General features: G+C 41.7%; 1 protein-coding gene across 1 annotated transcript in view; it reads left to right on the top strand.

Annotated features, from left to right (window-relative positions):
* Positions 1–19,641, top strand: part of LOC147028896 (FYVE and coiled-coil domain-containing protein 1-like) — a 299,989-nt gene that overhangs the window by 36,028 nt on the left and 244,320 nt on the right. The window contains exons 3-10 of the mRNA XM_085879733.1: positions 2,225–2,331; positions 2,737–2,862; positions 7,976–8,082; positions 8,621–8,764; positions 10,995–11,091; positions 11,198–12,421; positions 12,640–12,753; positions 14,138–14,244. Of these exons, the coding sequence (XP_085735859.1) occupies positions 2,225–2,331; positions 2,737–2,862; positions 7,976–8,082; positions 8,621–8,764; positions 10,995–11,091; positions 11,198–12,421; positions 12,640–12,753; positions 14,138–14,244 (2,026 nt within the window). The remainder of the gene's footprint in view (positions 1–2,224; positions 2,332–2,736; positions 2,863–7,975; positions 8,083–8,620; positions 8,765–10,994; positions 11,092–11,197; positions 12,422–12,639; positions 12,754–14,137; positions 14,245–19,641) is intronic.

The following is a 19,641-nucleotide window of genomic DNA, read 5'->3' as shown; positions in this document are numbered from 1 at the left end:
CTCTGACAGGTTTTGCTTTTAATTCTACTGGGTGTCCATATCATACATCCTCCTCACCAGTGGGGGTGGGGGGGGGGAGGGGACGGTTTCGTCACCGACAACCCGACCATAAAGCAGGTTCTTACTGGTTTCCATGGTATCTGTAGCAAGTCATAGAGCTAATCTGGCCTGATCTGACAAAGCCAGTTCAGTAAGGCAGGCGTAATGCACCACTAGAAATGTCAGGCATTTGTAATTTGTTCAGAATGCTGGAGGTTACTCTCCTCTTTTTGACTCAATATGCCCATGGAGTCTTTAATGTACTCCAGCAAATGCAAGCAGACATGACACTGAATTTAACATCTCTCCTGATTTCCCACTTTGTGATGCTGTGTCCGTCCTGTGAAGCACCAAATTTGACTCTGAGTGATGAGGCCATGCTCATTCTGTTATCGTCCTTTCGATGCACACAGGAACTAAAATCTTGAATGCCTTTGTCATTCCCTTGTACTGTACAGTGGGTGGACAAAATAATCAGACAAACATCATTACATGCATATTGAGTTTTGATGACAAATATTGGGATGCACATGAGGCGAATAGGTTTATTAGAATAGATGGGGCAAGGATTTAAGGATTTACATGACGTGTGTGTGTGTTTGTGTGTGTGTGTGTGTGTGTGTGTGTGTGTGTGTGTGTGTGTGTGTGTGTGTGTGTGTGTGTGTGTGTGTGTGTGTGTGTGTGTGTGTGTGTGTGTGTGTGTGTGTGTGTGTGTGTGTGTGTGTGTGTGTGTGTGTGTGTGTGTGTGTTAGAGATTACACATCTCTGAAATTTTAACTTTAAAAAAAGATAAATTGGTGCAGGTTGATCCACATAAACGGATGTACTCGGGAATGATGACAAGTCAAGCAAAAGTAATCTATTCCTGGTTAAAATCTCACCATGCATTACTGAGATAAAGTTTATTGTTCCACTCTTACTCTTTGAAGTTTTATTGCTGCACTTATACTCATTGCTGCAATAAAGTTTATTGTTACGTTCACCACACTTTGAAAAACCTGCATGCATTGATAAATATGTTGGTGCATGTGTTCACAATCCTTTTAATTTTCTTGGTTTGTTGCTGTTCATATAGGTTGTTGTTGCAAGAATATTTTATGTCATTTTAATTGTGTTCCGTAATGAAAGCTTGACAGAACTGAAAACGCAGTCGAGGCTCGTGGAGGAGTTTGAACATAGAACGGATTAAGATGGAACAGTAGAAAGCGAAGGAGGTTCGAGGGCGACACACCAACAGCAGGGTTGAGGGACAAAATAGGGGGAGACTTGGACAAATGAGGCGTATCAAAGGACGCACAAGGTGTATAATATGGATATAGAAGCAAACTCTCAGGAATGAAAAACTGGAATTTTTGTAATGAGATTGGCTTGGCAAAGGTTAATGGGGGTAGAAAAGATGCATGATTTGGGATGGCGGATGATCTGGTGGTGGTGGTAAACAGCTGTCTTCAAGACCTGGAGAGAAGAATGTGATTCAAGAGAATGTGCAAGTTGATTCCACAGGTGTGTGTGGGAAGGTGGGGGGTGGAAAGAGGAACGAATCGGCAGAGGTGAGTAGTGAGTCTGAAGTCTTCCTCTTAATGGGAGTCTACTGTACCAGCTGTGATTGTTTTATTTTTAGGATTCGATTGTAAGCTAAGTTGTCCTTTAGAAAAGGACGCCAAGTTGTCATTCACATCTTGAACTCACTTGTGGACAATTAAAAAAAAAATATCCCTTGGTGCTTTTCAAAAGCAGTAAGCTATTGTGTGTTGGTGCCATCCATACATTTTAACTTGAGGTTTCCTGGTTTCGTTTGAAACCTTTCTCACGTTTCGTTTCCACAATCTTGTACAGCACATGAAATACAGACTTTGACACACTTCTCCTTAGGAGTTGTTGTCCTTGATAAATAGTAACAAGATATCTCTTTTATCAGGACATGGTGAGTATAAATGCTGAAAATTGGTGGTTAAGTGCCTGGCGAATGCATGGTCCATTTAATCCCTTCATTAATAGGTTGAGAGGTCATGTTAGAGAGTGGTGCTCAGTTATTGCTGTTTTGTTCGATAAGTTTTCACTCATTGTTTTGATGGGAAAACGTTAACCATTCTGTGACCTTCCACAACTTCCTTCACTCGCAGTCTAATTGTTATGCATTCTGATAAAATTGAGCTGCTAATAAGCATCTTTTTGCATGTGACAGAAACAATTGGTGAGATTAGTCAGGACTACAGTGAGTCCAGTGTGCCAGTGATGGATGATAGCCAAGCCCTGCATCGCTTCAGCACAAAGTTTGAGTACCTTCTCCAGGTGGGCTTTCTGCAGCATTTCATGGATCAATATGTAGTGCAATGCCGGTGACCTTAATGCAAGCTTTTTTTCAAATTAGACCACAAGATGCTTTGTGCATATAAATACCCCTGCTCTAGCTCATTGGAAGAAAAACTAACCAAATGATTGTGGTCTAATTTGAATTTACTTGTACCAAGGAGGTCACTGGCATTGAGTAAATTTCCTGACCATTTCTGTTTTCCTTTTGCTTTTTTGCCTCTCCCCCACTTTCTCTCACTTCCCTTGTTCTCAGCCTGGTGACTCACTTGTTTTGCAAGGATTCTGTTAAGAAACCTGTGACATAATGAGGTTCGAGTGTGTTTCACAGTCCCCGCAATATGTAGTGATACGTTATCATAATACGTTTCCATTGTACCCCTTCAGTTTGACCAAAAGGAGAAGAAGGGACTCCTTGGGACACGTAAGGATTACTGGGACTACTTCTGTGATTGCCTGGCGAAGCAGAAAGGTGCCAAAGAGGGGATTCGCTTTGTCAGATCAATTGCTGAGGTGGGCTTCGTGTCACCTTGTGGGCTTATCTCATGGGTTAATGGGACAAATGTAGTTTGAGATCTAATTTGAAGGAGTTATGGTTTCTGATATTTGCAGTTTTCATCAACTAGCACCAAGATAAATGTGAAACTGAAAATGAACACCGAAAGGCACATATGTCATGTTCTAAACAAATAATTACGGTTATTCTTGTGAAAGAGCAGGGCAGAGGAGGAATTTCTAGATCTGGTGCAGAATTACTTTTTAAGCCACTTTGTAGATAAGCCTATGAGGGAGAGTGCATTCTTTGACCTCATTATAAGTAGCGATGTTGGGCAGGAAAGCATTTGGGATAAGCAACTATAACATGGTATGTGCAAGGATTCTGTAAAGAGATAGAGTTTGGGAAAGGAGAGAAAGATTATTATAGTTCAGAAAAGCATACTTTGAAGGGATCAGAAGAGAATTTGGGTGCTTATAGATCAGAATATGCTAACATGAGGGTAATCAGCATTAGAAATTTGAGCTAACTTTTAAGGAGCAAATGTGTAGTATGCAGAGTAAGTATATTCCAGTGAGGTGTAACGCGAGATATAGCAACCAGGGAAGTTGAACGTGGAATTAGGAGTGCTGTTGATGATGAGCAGAAAGTATTTATTATTTGTAAAATAATAGGACAGATGTCAGACTGGGATCAGAATCGGAGTAAACAAAGGGAAGTCAAGAAAATAACTCTGCAAAGCCAAAAGAGAATACGAGAAAGAAATGGGTAAGAATATTGAACGTGACAGCACGGCTTTTATTTATCAAGTACAAAGGTAAAGGACCAATTCCAGAAGAAGAGATGTGTGAAAAAGAAGTCGAATCGGCTATTAGAATATTAAATGAAGGCAAGGCAGCTGGTCCAACTGGATTTTTAGTTGAAATGATAGGTGGGTGGTGGAAATGTCGGATAAATTCGGATGATGTTGTATAGAAAGGTCTGGGAAGAAGGAGTGATCCTTGAAGATTGGGCAAATGGCACTGTTGTGCCCTTGTTCAAGATGAAGGGAGCCCCTTTATTGCATTCATCTTACAGAGGAGTTAAACTAATTGAGGATTTGAAAGTTTTTGAAAAGGTGATTGAAAGAAGACTAGGAAAGTTGTAAATATAGACCACAATCTCAAGTCTGAACTCTCAAACCTCTCATCCTCCTCAAAATCCTGGTGGCGTCTAATCAAATCTGTTTCTGGTGTATGTTCCCCCTCCATCCCCTCCCTTACCTCAAAGGGCTGCACTGCTGATACCGTATGTGAAGAGGCTGAATGCCAAAACTCGGTGTTTGCATCAAAGTCTTGTGCCCGAAACCCATCACTTTCTGTGCCCACCTTACCCAGTCACACACAACTGTCCCTGGACTCTGTGTCTTTTTCCTCTGACAAAGTGGAGAGCTTGCTGTCAAACCTCGACTCAGATTCTGCAACCAGTCCAGACAACATCAGCCCACGTGTCCAAAAAAACCCTTCTCTCCCCCTCCCTCTCCCTCTGCTCCTCTGCTCCTCTGCTCCTGCTCATGCTCTCTCTGTTCTATTCACCCTCTCATTTCCTCCAGGTCATCTTCCATCTGCTTGGAAATCAGCAAACATTACTGCCATGCATAGAAAAGGTACAGAAACAGATCCCTGCAACTACAGACCAGTCAGCCTTCTCCCAATCATCAGCAAGGATATGGAATCCATTATCGCTTCAGACAAGAAATCCTTCCTCTTCTCGAATGGCTTGATTTCTGATCATCAATTTGGTTTCATACCAGGTCATTCTACCCTGGATATGCTGCTTCTGCTCTCCCAAGAATGGCTGGAGGTACTCAATGCCGGACATGAAATCGGAGCCATATCCCAAGACATATTGCGTGCTTTTGACACGGTCTGGCACCCTGCCCTGCTCACCAAACTCTCTTCCCATCTACATCTATCTCCCTCATAGGAGATAGAAAACTATCTCCCTCATAGGCTTATCTACAAAAACTCTCTTCCAAGGCCATCTCCACTCATGGTTCACTGACTTCCTCTCCTGTCGCAGCCAACGTGTGGCCCTAAATGGAGTTCTTTCACCCCCTCTTCCTATCTACATCTATCTCCTATCTATCTCCCTCATAGGAAATAGAAAACTATATCCCTCATAGGCTTATCTACAAAAACTCTCTTCCAAGGCCATCTCCACTCATGGCTCGCAGACTTCCTCTCCTGTCGCAGCCAACGTGTGGCCCTAAATGGAGTTCTTTCACCCCCTCTTCCTATCTACATCTATCTCCTATCTATCTCCCTCATAGGAGATAGAAAACTATATCCCTCATAGGCTTATCTACAAAAACTCTCTTCCAAGGCCATCTCCACTCATGGCTCACTGACTTCCTCTCCTATCGCAGTCAACGTGTGGCCCTAAATAGAGTTCTTTCACCCCCTCTTCCTGTCCAGGCTGGAGTTCCTCAAGACTGCATTCTGCGCCCTGTTCTTTTTCTGGTTTTCATCAATGATATCTCCAACTCTGGAAAATCCGCCTTATCTCTTTGCTGATGACTCCACCCGCTGCCGAACCATCTGTCATCCTTCAGACTGGCAAACAGCAGCTTCTTCCTTCTCAGCAGATGTGGGTAAAATCACAAACTGGCCCAACACGTGGAAAATGTCTTTCAATCCTGACAAATCTCACACTCTCACGATGTCTCTCCAAAAGGACCTTTTGGAATCCCCAAATCTACTTTCTCTACAATTCGCTGGCCGAAGTCTTTTCTTTCAAGCTTCTGGGTCTCACGATCTGCTATTATCTTTCCTGGGAAACCCACATTTCCAACCTGGCCTCCAAAGCCAGTCGCCGACTGGGAATCCTCCACCGTGCAAAGTCCTTCCTCGGCCCACCTGAGTCCCTGATCACATACAAAGCTTTTGTCCGCAGCCTGATGGAGTACTGCTTTCCCCTCTGGGCTGGTGCTTCTGCCTCTCACCTTTCTCAGCTTCACGCAGTGGAAACCAAGGATTATGGATCATTGGTATCTCCCACGATGAGGCTGAGTCTTTGGGCCTCACTCTCTCACTGCAGGCAGTTTGGTCGTCTTTCTTTCTTCTACCGTCTCCTTTCTGGTCTCGCCCCCCCCCCCCGGCTCTGTCTGTGATTTGTCCCCACCATATTTCCACAGGGTGCTCAAGGCCCGCCAACAACCCCCTTCTTGTAAAACTACCAGAATCACTACTCGCCTTCACTGCTCTTTCATTCCTCTTTTTATCCCGCCTTTGGAATAAACTCCCTCACTCTGTTCAATCCCATTCTTCCCTCCAGGCCTTCAAAACAGCAGTTCACCACCACCTCTTATCGGCTCCCATCCAAATCCTTGATCTTTTCTACCCCCGTTAATCCACCCCAAACCCACCCCCTTCAAATTCCCTGCTTTCCTTCCTGAAAGACCCTGTAGTGTCCATCTTGTATACCCCATGTTCCCCACCCCATCCCTCTCCCTTCCACAGATCTCCTAATGTCTCTGTTCCTCACTGTTTTGTCCTTCCCACACCCCTCTTGTCTCATCCCCCCCCCTGCTGTGCATTGTGTGTTAGCTCTCTCATACGAGCCTTGACAAGGTGTACAAAAAAGAAATCATTTTGGTTTTATGCCAGGAAGATCAACAGAAGCAGTAACTTTTGTTTCGAGACAAGACCAACATAATTATTTGGCAAAGAAAAGGAAACTATCATGTTTTTATTGACCGAGATAAAGCATGTGATGAAGCATCAAGAGCAGGTGAACAAGCTCTCATAAAGTAGCCCGTGCCTGAAGAAATGGGATTTGGTCAAAGCAGTTTTAGAGTAAAGAAGATGAGATTTTGGATGGTAGCAAGGCAGAGTCGCTAATGTGTGGAATTGTCTCCCTGGAAAGACAGTTGCAACAGAAACAGGAGATAAATTTGAACTGGAATACTATAGGTGCCAAGAAACAGTAAAGATAAGGGGTACATGAATATGCTCTGTGTTTGTTCTAAAGTTGTCTTAAAAACTGTGTGTGTGTGTGTGTGCGTGTGTGTGTGTGTGTGTGTGTGTGTGTGTGTGTGTGTGTGTGTGTGTGTGTGTGTGTGTGTGTGTGTGTGTGTGTGTGAGAGAGATACCCCTCCCAACAGTGAAGAAACGCTGTGTCATGGTGTACAGATAATTGCGCAGGATGGTAATGTAGCGTGCTGCATCAACCCTGCCTTCTAATGGAATGAATGGAACAGGCGATGCCAGGAAAATATGCCCCATGCCATTATGGAATTATGTGCATAACAAGCTGTGATATTCCTCCCTGTAGAGTTCCCTTCTGACAGTTTATGATGATGCAGGATGCTCACAACCCACGTTGAACTCGGCACAGTTTGTCCGCCATTGCTGTTCTGTTTTGCCTCGCAGTCCGGACTAATGCCCGCACATCATGCTTGTCTAGAATGTGGTTCCATCCACTTTTGCTCTTCGATGATGTCATTTCCTTATTTTTCCCATCCTGACGTCACTCTCGAGACGGTTCCTCATGACGTGTTAGCAATTTCCGCAGCCTTTATCACCGAAGCTCGTGCCAAACGCGCACCAACAATTACATCCAGTGAGAAGTCACTGAGGTCTCTTGTTGCGGCCAAGCTGGCTCTTAATACTGGACCAGAGCCGCAGCCTGGTAATATATGTACACGACAAGAGGACTGCTGGGAAGAGATTTGCATGTTTCACGCACCGGTCACATACGTGTTGTACAACCCCTATACCCTGGTGTTTCCATCGTTTTGTCCACTATCTGTACATGCATACATAATACAGGTGATGCTGCCGTGCCTGCCTCACCAGTAGGATTACATGAACCATAGAATGAAAAATGCAAAGCCCTAGAAAATCGAAGCTTTCAGCCACAGAGTGGCCTTCGTCGAAGACTTAGGGAGTTAAATTCCTATATAATTTCAGATTGTATGGTCTGGCTGTTGAGCCAAAAACTTGTTCTCTTTCTCTTTAATTCGTGTTTTATCCCTGCTCATGAAATATTTATGAAATATTTCACCTTCTGCATGCCTTACTGGAATTAATATTTTCCCAATCTCACCCCCATCCCCCCACAACCAATCACCTGGCTCCCCATCCCTAGTTGCGCACAGCATTGGGCCGGGGTCGTGCCTTGATTCGCTATTGGCTGGTACACCAACGACTTGCGGACAGCCTGCAGCGATGCCTTTTGCAGCAGAACACTACCAGGTGGATCATAACACATGATTCATCTCGCTCGATCATTGAGCTAATGTCTATCAAAGGTGGCAGATCTTACCAACGGAGCATAATGTCAACCTTAATCTTTTCTCATCTGATATTGCACCACCTCGTAATATGGGTGGATGACCAACATCCACCCATTCTCATCCCCAACAGGTCGCACACATTCTTGCACTCTTGTTTGCTCCTTATTCGAGTCTAAAATCCAAACTTTATGATCCCATCCATTCTTTTGCAGAATTTTACCAGAATATCATTCCTATCATCTTTGCCAACTGTTCACCCCCCCCATTGTTTTGTTCTTATGTTAACATCTTATCATTTGGTTAGCTTGTTTCCAAGCTTCTATGCACAGTACTGCAGGAAATGCAGCAGGACTGGAATTGTGGTTTTACTCTTGCTTGCTTTAAAATCTATCAACACACACTGTTGGATCAGGTCCAGCTAAATGAACAAATATAATGCCATAATTTCTGAAATACTGATGCTCATGTTGATTATTGTGCTGCCCACCCTTCCTTAGGGAATACTATGGCCCACGTAGTCCTCTTGTGTGTGCTGGAGCAGTATCTGATCTTATTGTGCAGCTGTATGACCTGAATGCTGTTCAGTTTGATCTGGCTCCACGTGGCCATGATTTGGATGCAGAGTGGCCTACATTCACCAGGTTTGGACCTCGTTTGAAGGACCTGGTGCAGGTTGAACCCCTGTGTTGGTCTTGTCGTGCAATACCCAGTTGTAGTGTCCTGTGCAGGGGTAAGCAATTGACGAGGCTTGGTCATCACCAAAAGTTTTACTGGTACAGCAATCAGGACTCGTATAAATTCATTTTTGGCTCAACTGGACTTTAATCTGTTGAGCTTATGTGATCGAGCAGTGTCCGTAGGTAAGTCAGTCAGTGAGTCTGTAAACATTTCAGTCATTATCACTTGAACCAAACACACGATTTTGATGAAACTTGGCCACAAGTTTCATATCTGATGCCTAACGAAGTGCATTGACCACCTCAAAATCTGCGTTCATCAACGGGTTGAAATCGGGCCAAAAACACCAACAAAAATTCCAACCCTAACCTCCAGGGGGCATTGCATCAGCAGCACAGCGATGCCCTCAGCCAAAAGCATGACCTGCAACCTGTAATACCATGACCTGTAAAACTATATCGCTGTAATCAGCATCGGGAGGGCTTCCATTCAACCAATCACACGACCATATTCTGTGCATGAACAAAATTTTGCTATTTTATGACGTCTGACTTGCTCCTAATCCAGGTGAGCTTGAGGACCCATGGTCCTATTTTTTTAATTGAATCAACTGTCCTGTAAACATTGGTCCAATGGACACCAGTGTACATGTACACCAACACACGCACACACAACCAGTATGACAGTCAAATCATGATCGCACAATATTATAAAGTTGATTTTAAATTTATGTGGGTCGCCATTTCGATGTATGTCGGTGTAACAGTTTGTCGTAACCCAAGATCCACCATAAGGAAAGTTTTTCGAATTGCGAACTGAAGCTGTTTATTTCATTTCAATTTCAAAATCGTTTAATGGAGACCAAATTTTATATTTACTGTAAACTAGCAAAAGCACATCATTTTTCTGATAGGCATAGCAAGAGAAGGGGATGGGGGGAGAGAAGGGTGGGAGAAGGAGGGTGAGGGGAGGGGGGGAGAGAAGGGTGAGGGGAGGGAGGGAGAGCGGGGGGAAGGGGAGAGCGCGACGCCTCACCACACATCACGATACATTCTGGGAGAGAGATAGGAGAGGAAAGAAGAGAGGGGAGAGAAGAGAGTAGAGTAATATAAAGAGAAGATAGAAGAGTGTTGCAATGTATAAGGAAGGGGACAGTAGGATGGAGGGGAGAAAAAGAGAGAGAGAAAGGTGTAGTGGGGGGGGGGGGTAAGTTTGCTAAGATAATGTTATATTGTGCTTTATATGACCTCACACTCACACTCACACCCACACACACTTATCTATATACAGGCACTTCCCCATTTGTGTCATTGATGGGTTCCTGGAATACATCGTTTAAATCTATATTGAACTTCAAAATGCCATTGATTTTGTGTATTAAAGGGGAATGCATTCCTGGCAGAAGAAAAAAAATAAATTGAGTGGAAATTTTTCATAGTAAATAAATTAAAATATTATTACAATAAAATACTGCACATCGGGAGGGGTCTGGCCTAATTCTTTTTTGCTGTGCAGCACAAGGCTTTGAGTTTTATCATTACTCAGGGTGGAGCAGTGCTGCTGATGCAGTGCCCTGTAGGTTAGAGCAGTAATTTGGAATTTGGCCAGGATGCTGGGGATAGCTCCCCAACTCTTCACGAAGGGATCTTTAATCTCCGCCAACTAATTCTGGCAGAGGTGACGCCCAGTTTGACATCCATCTGAGAGATGGCACACATATTGATTAATCACCCTGCCTGTGAAACATTAGTTAATGGCTGGGTTGAGATTCAAACCCAGTCTAGGCAGCTTAGAGCGAGCATATGTACCTCTCAGCCATCCTTCTGTGGATTGGGTCAAATACCAAAAAATGCAATTACAGGCACATTTTAAAATGAAACTTTGTACATGCAATCAACATTGGGGGATGCATTAAATATGAAATTAGTTTTTGGATTTGATCCCAGGGGGTGGGGACTTGGGGTCACAGGGTTCAAAAACAATTCTGAACTTCAATTTTGATATCTCTCCAATCATCCTGGTGGAACTTGATACCATCTTTCAACATTGCTTTCGGTGGGAAGCTTGGGATTTGTGATGGCACGCTCTCGACTTCACTCTTGTTTGAGTTGCTTCAAGTGTGTGTGATATGTGTATGTGGACATCTACTGATACAGATGTGTCGTCTTTGCTTGTTTTATGGATTGTCTACAGAAGAAGTTTTGGAAACTCGCTCTCACCTGCAAGCCTGTGGCATTCCCCAAGCTGTGGTTCTAGCATGGGAAGTCTTGCCAGCAATTTTTTCCCCCAGGTAGAACATATTTTATGAAATTTTCAGAGCTTCCTGCAAAGGAAAATGTCATCTTGTTTTTAAACTTTTTTTTCCTATTGAATGCAAGCATTTGGGCTTTCTGCAGTCCCCAGAGCCATTGGGCCAGCTTGACGGGAGCATGGCAGAGCACGAGGGCTTTGAGGAGCGCCTTGAAAGCCTGCAACTTGAGCGAGATTCGGTGGAACTACAGCTACGTGCCGCTGAGTCGGCCCGTGGTCGGGCCGAGGAGCGTGCCGAGCACTGTCGCCAGAAGGCTGCCATTCTCACATATGAAAATACCAGGTTGCTCAATGACTTGCAGTTGTTGAGAAATCCAAAAGACCCATGTGACATTGATATCTCCCCCATGCAAAATACCAATGAAAATAGCTTGTCGAACATTTGTACCCAGAAACTGGTCGAAAGTACAACCATCCGTGGACCTGTAATACTACCCCACGGTGATAAAATTGCTGTGAGTGATGCATCAACTCAGACAAACCATGGCGCTCAGCTCATGGATGTATGCGGCCTCCAGGTCGAAGACTCCCCACTCCAACTTTCAGGTAATATCACAACTGAACTGCAGCAAAATTGGATCCAACAGATGGCACTGATGCTCCAAGACCAAATTCAGAAAGATGGAATGTTGGATACGTCCTTGGAGTCTCATGCAGAAAATCAGAAACCTGCAGTATGTTTGAGGAAAGCTGCAGATTATTTGGTCACCACATTGAATGATGAAGTCCAAAGGCTGAAAAGACAGTTGGCTGATGAAAATGTTTCCTGCCAGCAAGCAGAACAAGCAGCATCAAGGAGCACCGAAGTTTCCAAAAATAATGAGCCAGCTGAAGCCTTGAATTTACGATTGAATGCTCTTGAGTGGGTGCTCCGTGAGTGTCAGCAGATGCAGAAGCATTTGGAAATGACAGAAGTGAGAGCACAAGAGGCATTGCAGAACCTCAAATTAGCAGAAACTGAGCGGGAAGAATTGTGGACCCAGTTGAAAACGATGGAAGAGAATTGTGCCGTGACTCTTAGTCAGAGACGGGCTGCTGAAGAGATTCAAGAGAAGCTGCAACCAGAGCGCGTTAATGTTTTTGCTGAATTGGAAAGACGAAACGACAAAGCCTCAATTGAGGTCGATAGCTCAATAGGATATGAGGACGTGTTGCACTGCACGGCGGGAGCATCTTCGAATGGATGGCGGGAGCGTGCAGAACGAGCAGAGGAACGCTTGAATCTGCTGCAGGACTCCATCCAGCAGGAATTTTCTGCAATGCGATTTCACACTAGTTCGGAAGTTCTTGGGTACCAGGACCAGCTGCAGGTGCTGCGACCCCACTGTTTTTGCTGAGTTTGTAAATCATAGCTGAATATTTAGTTGAGACATCAAACTCGTTGCTTGTATTGTTAAACCTTTATTGTTTGTGTGTGCATGTTTCTCTTTACAGCTGTGCCTTTTTTAATTGTTTTGTTGGTGATTTTTGAATTGATGTGCCTAACTTTCCTTTTATTTTGTTTCTGTTTTGTCTCGTTGTTAATCAGGAAAGTCATCTCAATGCTAAAAGGCATGAAGATAAGGCAGAAGAATTGAAGAAGGAGCTTGTTGATAAGGATTCAGAAATTTGCAAGTTGAAAAATGAAATCAAGGCTTTGGAAGTGAGTATCTTCCTATTTTTAGGTCATCTCGTTAGAGATGACCTAATAAAACCAGTCTCTATGTCCGCACGTCCGTTAGTACGTCCCCATTTTTTTCTTCTGATTTTCTTGACATTTGGGATGTGGGTAGATGTCAATGAGTGATGCACGACGGTATGACCTTGACCCGATTGAAGGTCAAGGTCAACGTCAAGGTCACTCCAAAGTTGCGAAATCGTCCATTTTAAAAATCTATCTCCTCCGCCGTTTATGATCCGATCTTTGAAATTCCTTCGGATTCTGATAATATGGAACGATATCTAAATTTGCTCAGGCCGGTTTTTTCAAATTCGTCCTGGTTATCGAGTCACGTGTTTTCAAATTTGGAAAAATCGTCTATGTGATATGGTCAAAAATTTTTTGCCCGATCTTGATGAAACTTGGTATGTAGGTAGGGGTCTGAGTGATGCACGATGGTATGACTTTAGACCTGATTGAAGGTCAATGTCAAGGTCACCAATGCTGTAAACTTGTGAAATAATCCATTGTCAAAATATCATCCGCCATTTATGACTCAGAAATGCAGTTTGATTTCTGAGGTCCGGTTTCTATCCTTTTGAAGACACATTAATCATAAATGTTCCAAATCAACCATTTTCAAAATCTATCTCCAGGTAACTCAGAAATGTAGTTTGATTTCTGAGGTTTTCTATCCTTTTTACTCCCTGGCTTTCGTCTGTACGTTGAACCTAAAGACAAGACGACATTGAAGCCATTCTAAGCCGATCAGAGATCCACATCTACAGAGCTGCAGAGATGACCGTCACCCCCAACTGGGGGTAATTTTTATCAGAGCTTTTGGTTTATTGTATTATATTAAGCTACGAGTCAACTGCAACATTATTGGACTAATTTAGCAGTAGTTCTTTGTACCTCATTCTGATTACCTCCACCACCGAAGGTGGATTGAGGTTATGTTCGCTCCTGTCTGTCTCTGTCTGTCTGTGAGAAGATATCTCAAAAAGGGAGATTGATTTGGACAAAACTTGGTGGACAGATTGGGTGTGTAATAAGGACGACTTGTTTCAATTTTGGTGAAGATCTAGATCCGAATCCGGATAAGAGAATTTTTCAAGTGATTCTTCATAATAGAGACTGCAAAATGATATATCGCATGATATTTCCAAAAAATTGTGGACGTGTTATGACAACATTTGGTGGATGATATGGGTCAATGACAAGAACAAGACGATTGGATTTTGGTTCAGGTCTGGATGCAGATTTTTTTTTTTATTTCTAAAAAATTGGCAAAATGTGGAATGAAGGGAGGTGGGGAAGTGGAATAAGTTAAGTTGTTACCAAGGCATTGTGGAATATTTTAGCACTGAACATGTGCCGCATGCAGGTCAAGATGGAACATCTCAACGGCGTGGATGTCGAGCTGAATTCTGAGCGAGTGGCAAAGTCTGCATTAGAAAATGAGTGTTCTGCTTTAAAAAGTGATGTTCAAAGGTAAATCGTGTCGTGGTAAATGTGGGTACAGCTTCGTGTTGGGGGTGGGGTTATTTTTTTCATCGTTTATTTACTTTGTCATTTATGTTGAGCAGGCTATTGTACCACTACTCCATTTATCTCGTCTTTTGAGATGTTCCCTCACATTTTGAGATGGATTTTCTCTCCAACCTTGAATAATTTACCAATCAAGAAAAGCAGCTCTGTGATGCATGTTCACTTGCTTTGAATGAGGACTAGCCTCCTGCCAAGTAAAGTTATTACCTCCACCACTGAAGCTGGACGGAGGTTATGTTTTTCACCCATCTGTTTGTCTGTTTGTGAGCAAGATATCTCAAAAAGTTGAGTATGGATTCATACGAAATTTGGTGGACAGGTTGCATGTGTGACAAGGACGAATTGGTTTGATTTTGGTGAAGATCTGAATCTAGATCCTGATAAGAGTTTATATTTTTATTTTTATTTAATTTCAAAGGTGATTCTTCACCATTGAGAGTTGGAGCCAAAAACTACATATAGGGTCATTCCATGTCAAATCAGCCAAAAGAATGAAATTCTGTGGTGACCCCCTCAGATTTTCCTGAAAAAATTCTCAAAGCGACCTTAACATATATGAGGAAGGTTTGCCAAGTTATTGCTCAAAATTCCAAGTAGTTCCGAGATATGGCCCTGCAAACACCCGAGGGGTGTTTCAATTCTGGCAGTCACGAGTTACAGATTTGTATCTGAAGCATTTTTGCATGGCTCTAAATTCCAGAGTTTTACAGAGTTCTGAAAATTCACACAAATGGTGTCTATTAGTGAGGCTTTCAGAATCTGACATAAAAAAATGTTCTACTTAAAATACTTTTTAAGATAAGTACTCTCAAAAGTAGTGATTTGTAACATGCAGTCAAAAAAATTGGAGTTTTCAAATTGCTGCCAACAGTCAGTTTATTCATCATGAAGAATTTTGTTGCCTGATTTACATAATCTAGTGACTGGATCATTTACACAAGAAAACAAACCTTTTGGAGCAAAATCTTGGGTGCTATAGGTGTCTGAAATTTGCTCCAGACTCAACGACACTGAAATTTACCCCAAGTGTTCACCATGTTGACAGTTGCACAGCTCTTTTAAATTTTTGTCACTTAGACACATACAGAGGTAAACTGTTGTGGAAAATTCAAGAGTTGTTCTCAATCCCTTCTTTATTTAAACAATTTTTATAAAGGCCCACTATTAAAAAAAAAAACATGTTCGATGAAAGATGTAGAATAAAAGCAATAGGTGTGCTTTTGAAGTGGAAGCCATGTCAAGAATTCCTAAGCTGACACCACAATGAGCATGCAGTAGTGTTTCATGGTCAGAATAACTCTGTGATTAATTTACTTTGGCTCAAAAATGTATTTTTCCTATTAAAAATGAGATTCTAACACTTATCTCAATCATGAAAAAAGGCACAATGTACAATGGTCAATTTTGTTTGATATAAAAGTAATAAATATTTATAACATTATTAATCTCATATCATAGAATTAAATTTGCACATAAACATCAAATTTATACCAAGTAAATACTTGTGTAAACCTTTATATTCATGCAAAATATCATAAATGTGGGGTTTGAAGTTTTGAAGTAATTTACAAAAAATGCATCAATTTCTCATGATTCTGCAGTCCCAAAAGCTACTTTTTTTAAATAAAATTTTTACTAACAAACATAGAGAAAAAATAAATATATTGTAAGGAAGTATGACTTAAGTGGAATCTAACAATACATAAATCCGTTTAGTAAAGCTTAAAGAAGTGTACCAAAATCATTTCCAAAGTTAGGCAGGAAGCACAACTCTATCTTATTTAGGCTTTTACCTTATACACAGCCCTGTAGTAACTGCCAATGCTCATTGTTACATTTTATTATATCCTGGCAATTATAAAAAAAGTAATCACTGTTCACTTTGTACAATGGATCCAAGTACATTTGTCCAAACAATTTGATATGAAATTATGAAAAAAAAAAAGTTGAATCAGAAATTGTACCAACATTTACAAATGGATGTAGACTTTCGTACAATGTACACTAAGTATATGAACAATTAGATATGCAAATGAATATTTATAATGGTGATTATTATGATCACATTATGTGTCTTAATTTGTAGCTGAGATTAGCGGTGCCCTTCAACTAAAATATCCTTTAAAAAAAATGTGAGCCAAATTAAAGTAACCACATACTTGTTCTGACCAAAAAACGCAACAATTTGATCATTGTGGTGCCAACTTATGAATGTTTGGCATGGCTTCCACTTCAAAAGCACACCTATTGCTTTTATTCCACATTTTTTATCGAACATGTTTTTTTTAAATAGTGTGCCTTTATAAAAATCGTTTAAAAATAGAACGGATTGAGAACAACTCTTGAATTTTCTACTACAGTTTGCCTATGTATGTGTCTTTAAGTAACAAAAATTTAAAAGAGCTGTGCAACTGTCAACATGGTGAATACTTGGGGTAAAACCGGGGTAAATTTCAGTGTCGTTGAGTCCGGAGCAAAGTTCAGACACCTGTAGCACCCAATATTTTGCTCCAAAAGGTTTCAGTTTTCTTGTCTAAATGATCCAGTCACTAGATTATGTAAATCAGGCAACAAAATTCTTCATGATGAATAAACTGACTGTTGGCAGCAATTTGAAAACTCCAATTTTTTTGACTGCATGTTAGAAATCACTACTTTTGAGAGTACTTATCTTAAAAAGTATTTTAAGGAGAACATTTTTGATGTCAGATTCTGAAAGCCTCACTAATAGGCACCATTTGTGTGAATTTTTAGAACTGTTTGTAAAACTCTGGAATTTAGAGCCCTTCAAAAATGCTTCAGATACAAATCTGCAAGTCGTGACTGCCAGAATTGAAACACCCCTAGGGTGTTTGTAGGGCCATATCTCGGACACTACTTGTAATTTTGAGTTATAACTTGGCAAACCTTCCTCATATATGTTAAGGTAGCTTTGAGAATTTTTTCAGAAAAATCTGAGGGGGTCACGGCAACCCCCGGCTGAAATGACACGGAATGACTGTATAGCATGATATTTTAAAAAGTTGTGTACGAGTCGGTGAATTGGTTAGATGACAAGGCCAAGCCGATTATATTTTGATTCAGGTATAGATCCAGATCCGGCTTATCAGTGGGATACAACATGGAAACTGTTCAGCCTGGCAGAGCAGTGTATGCTTCGAGTGCTGTTCTAGTTTATTTTATTGTTTTAAACAAACTTTTGGTAATGTTCTTTTGTTGGACTCAACCCACCCCTTTGAATTTATTGAGCCTAAGTCACAGAGTCTCCAGACAGATAAAAATTCCAGCAAGATAGAGGCATTTGAGTTGTACTCGTATGTCCCTGCTGCTTGAAGCTCGGAAAACTCATTCCATCCTGAGGCACTAGAAGGAACACGTGATTCAGTACTTTGTCCAAAACGGCATGTCTTTAGATCCACTGCTCGGCACGAGATACTCTTTACTTTATAAAAGAGTGACTTTGCACATTACTTAATGGAAAAACTGTACCCCTCAAACAATGTTGGATGAAAGATCTGGGGTTACATGATAAATAGCACCCAGAGGCAAACGCCGTCCGCCCACATCCAAAGACAAACTCCTGTCTGGACATAAATACCACCTGGGCACGTTCGGAGACTAATACCGCCCGGACGCATCTGGAGCCAAGCTGTCCGGAGACAGACACCGCTCGGGCACATTCAGAGACAAACTCCCATCCGGAAATATCGAGACAAATGCCGCCTGGACACGTGCCAAAATCATATTTTGATGAAATCCTTTGAGTCTGTGAGAGTAGATCATGGGAAATTGTATCATATAATGCATGAACTTGCTCCAAGCTCCCAATTTGAAAACTATAGCACTTACAAATGCAAAGTACCCAGCGATTTATAGCTATGAAGAACAGGCATTCGATAGTATGATTGAGGAAAGTGGGGGTGGGGGGAGAAACTTCATCGTGAAGAAATCGTTGCAGCCTGTTCCAAGTCAGGCTTGTTGCAAAAAATAGTTGCAAAAATTTACGTTGAATTGAAAAATATTTTTTCTAAGCACAGCGGGTTTATTCATTTGTAATTGTTTATGATTTCAGGATCTTTACGATGCATGCACAGTACAAATTTTGATTGGTTTTGATTAAAAATAAATCGTTAAATGTTCATGGGATTGGATAAGAACTCAGGATCTCTTATCTCCGAAGCAATGGTTAAATGACATTACAACACACAGTGTGCTCTCTTTCTTCAATGGATAGTTCACTAATTACCTGGTGTTGGCTTAATGGTTAGGTTGGTGGGCTTGGGATCCGAGGGTCCTTAGTTCAAATCCCGCTAGGCTGTTGAATTAATATCAGGTGGGGTTGACTCAGCCTGTCATCCTTCTGAGGTCGGCAAAATGAGTGCCAGCATGCTGGTATCCTGTGTCGGAGTGGCAACCCATCCAGGATTGTGCCCAATAGCCAAGGACATTGCTTAGGCAGCACCAACGCTCTACACAGAGTATGGTCCCAATGGATGGATGGATGGATAGTTCACCATCACAATGCATAAAGTGACCAAACCAGCAAAACATAATGTTACCAACAACACGACTGTACTCGTATTAAATCTTAATTACAAAATCCCAACACACTGGCCAGGCTCAACCAGTCAGTGGAGTTACAAAATCAAATTGGAACAGTTCAACTATTTCATACCTTTTTCTGCATCCACATCATGGTCATTTAATTGTCTTTTTTGAAGAAAAAAAAACAACCTGTGGATACTCCTTTGAATTTTTGCCCTTTTTGAAGAACTATATCGTTCCGCTTCGGTCGTTGTCGTCGTCGTTCAATCGGAAAATTAAAATCACAATAATAGAAACTATACCTAATTGAAATCCATCTTTTTCAACAATATTTAGGAATGAACAGATCCTGATTTTTAGCACAATGTATTTAGTACACTTCAAAACCATTAACATAATTAACAAACACTTAAAGCCTTTTCTTCAGTGTAGTTGTTGCAGATTTTTTGTTAAATCTTTTTTGAAATGATCAGCAATATTAGGTCGGCTTACCTGTGGTACCTTATTGTATATTTAATCTGAACAGTGGAAATTGTGAGAAATTCACTGCACGAGACGGTTTTCTTTCCCACATTTAGAGACCGCATCTTCGGTTATATACACCTCAATGAGTACCAGCTTGCTGGAATGACCGAGTCATTCGAGTATCCTGCGTTGGAGTGGCGACCCGTCCAGGATTGTGCCCAATAGCCAAGGAAACTGCTTTGGCAGCAACGACGCTCTATACAGAGTATGGTCCCAATGGATGGATTACATGTGAAAAACCGATCAATTTTGACGGGAGGGGTCTAGGGA

This window comes from Eptatretus burgeri, chromosome 4, assembly GCF_056783735.1.
Source record: "Eptatretus burgeri isolate ZD-2024b chromosome 4, Ebu_testis_v1, whole genome shotgun sequence".
NCBI classification, from domain to species: Eukaryota; Metazoa; Chordata; class Myxini; order Myxiniformes; family Myxinidae; genus Eptatretus; species Eptatretus burgeri.
This window is presented reverse-complemented; position numbering and strand designations above follow the sequence as displayed.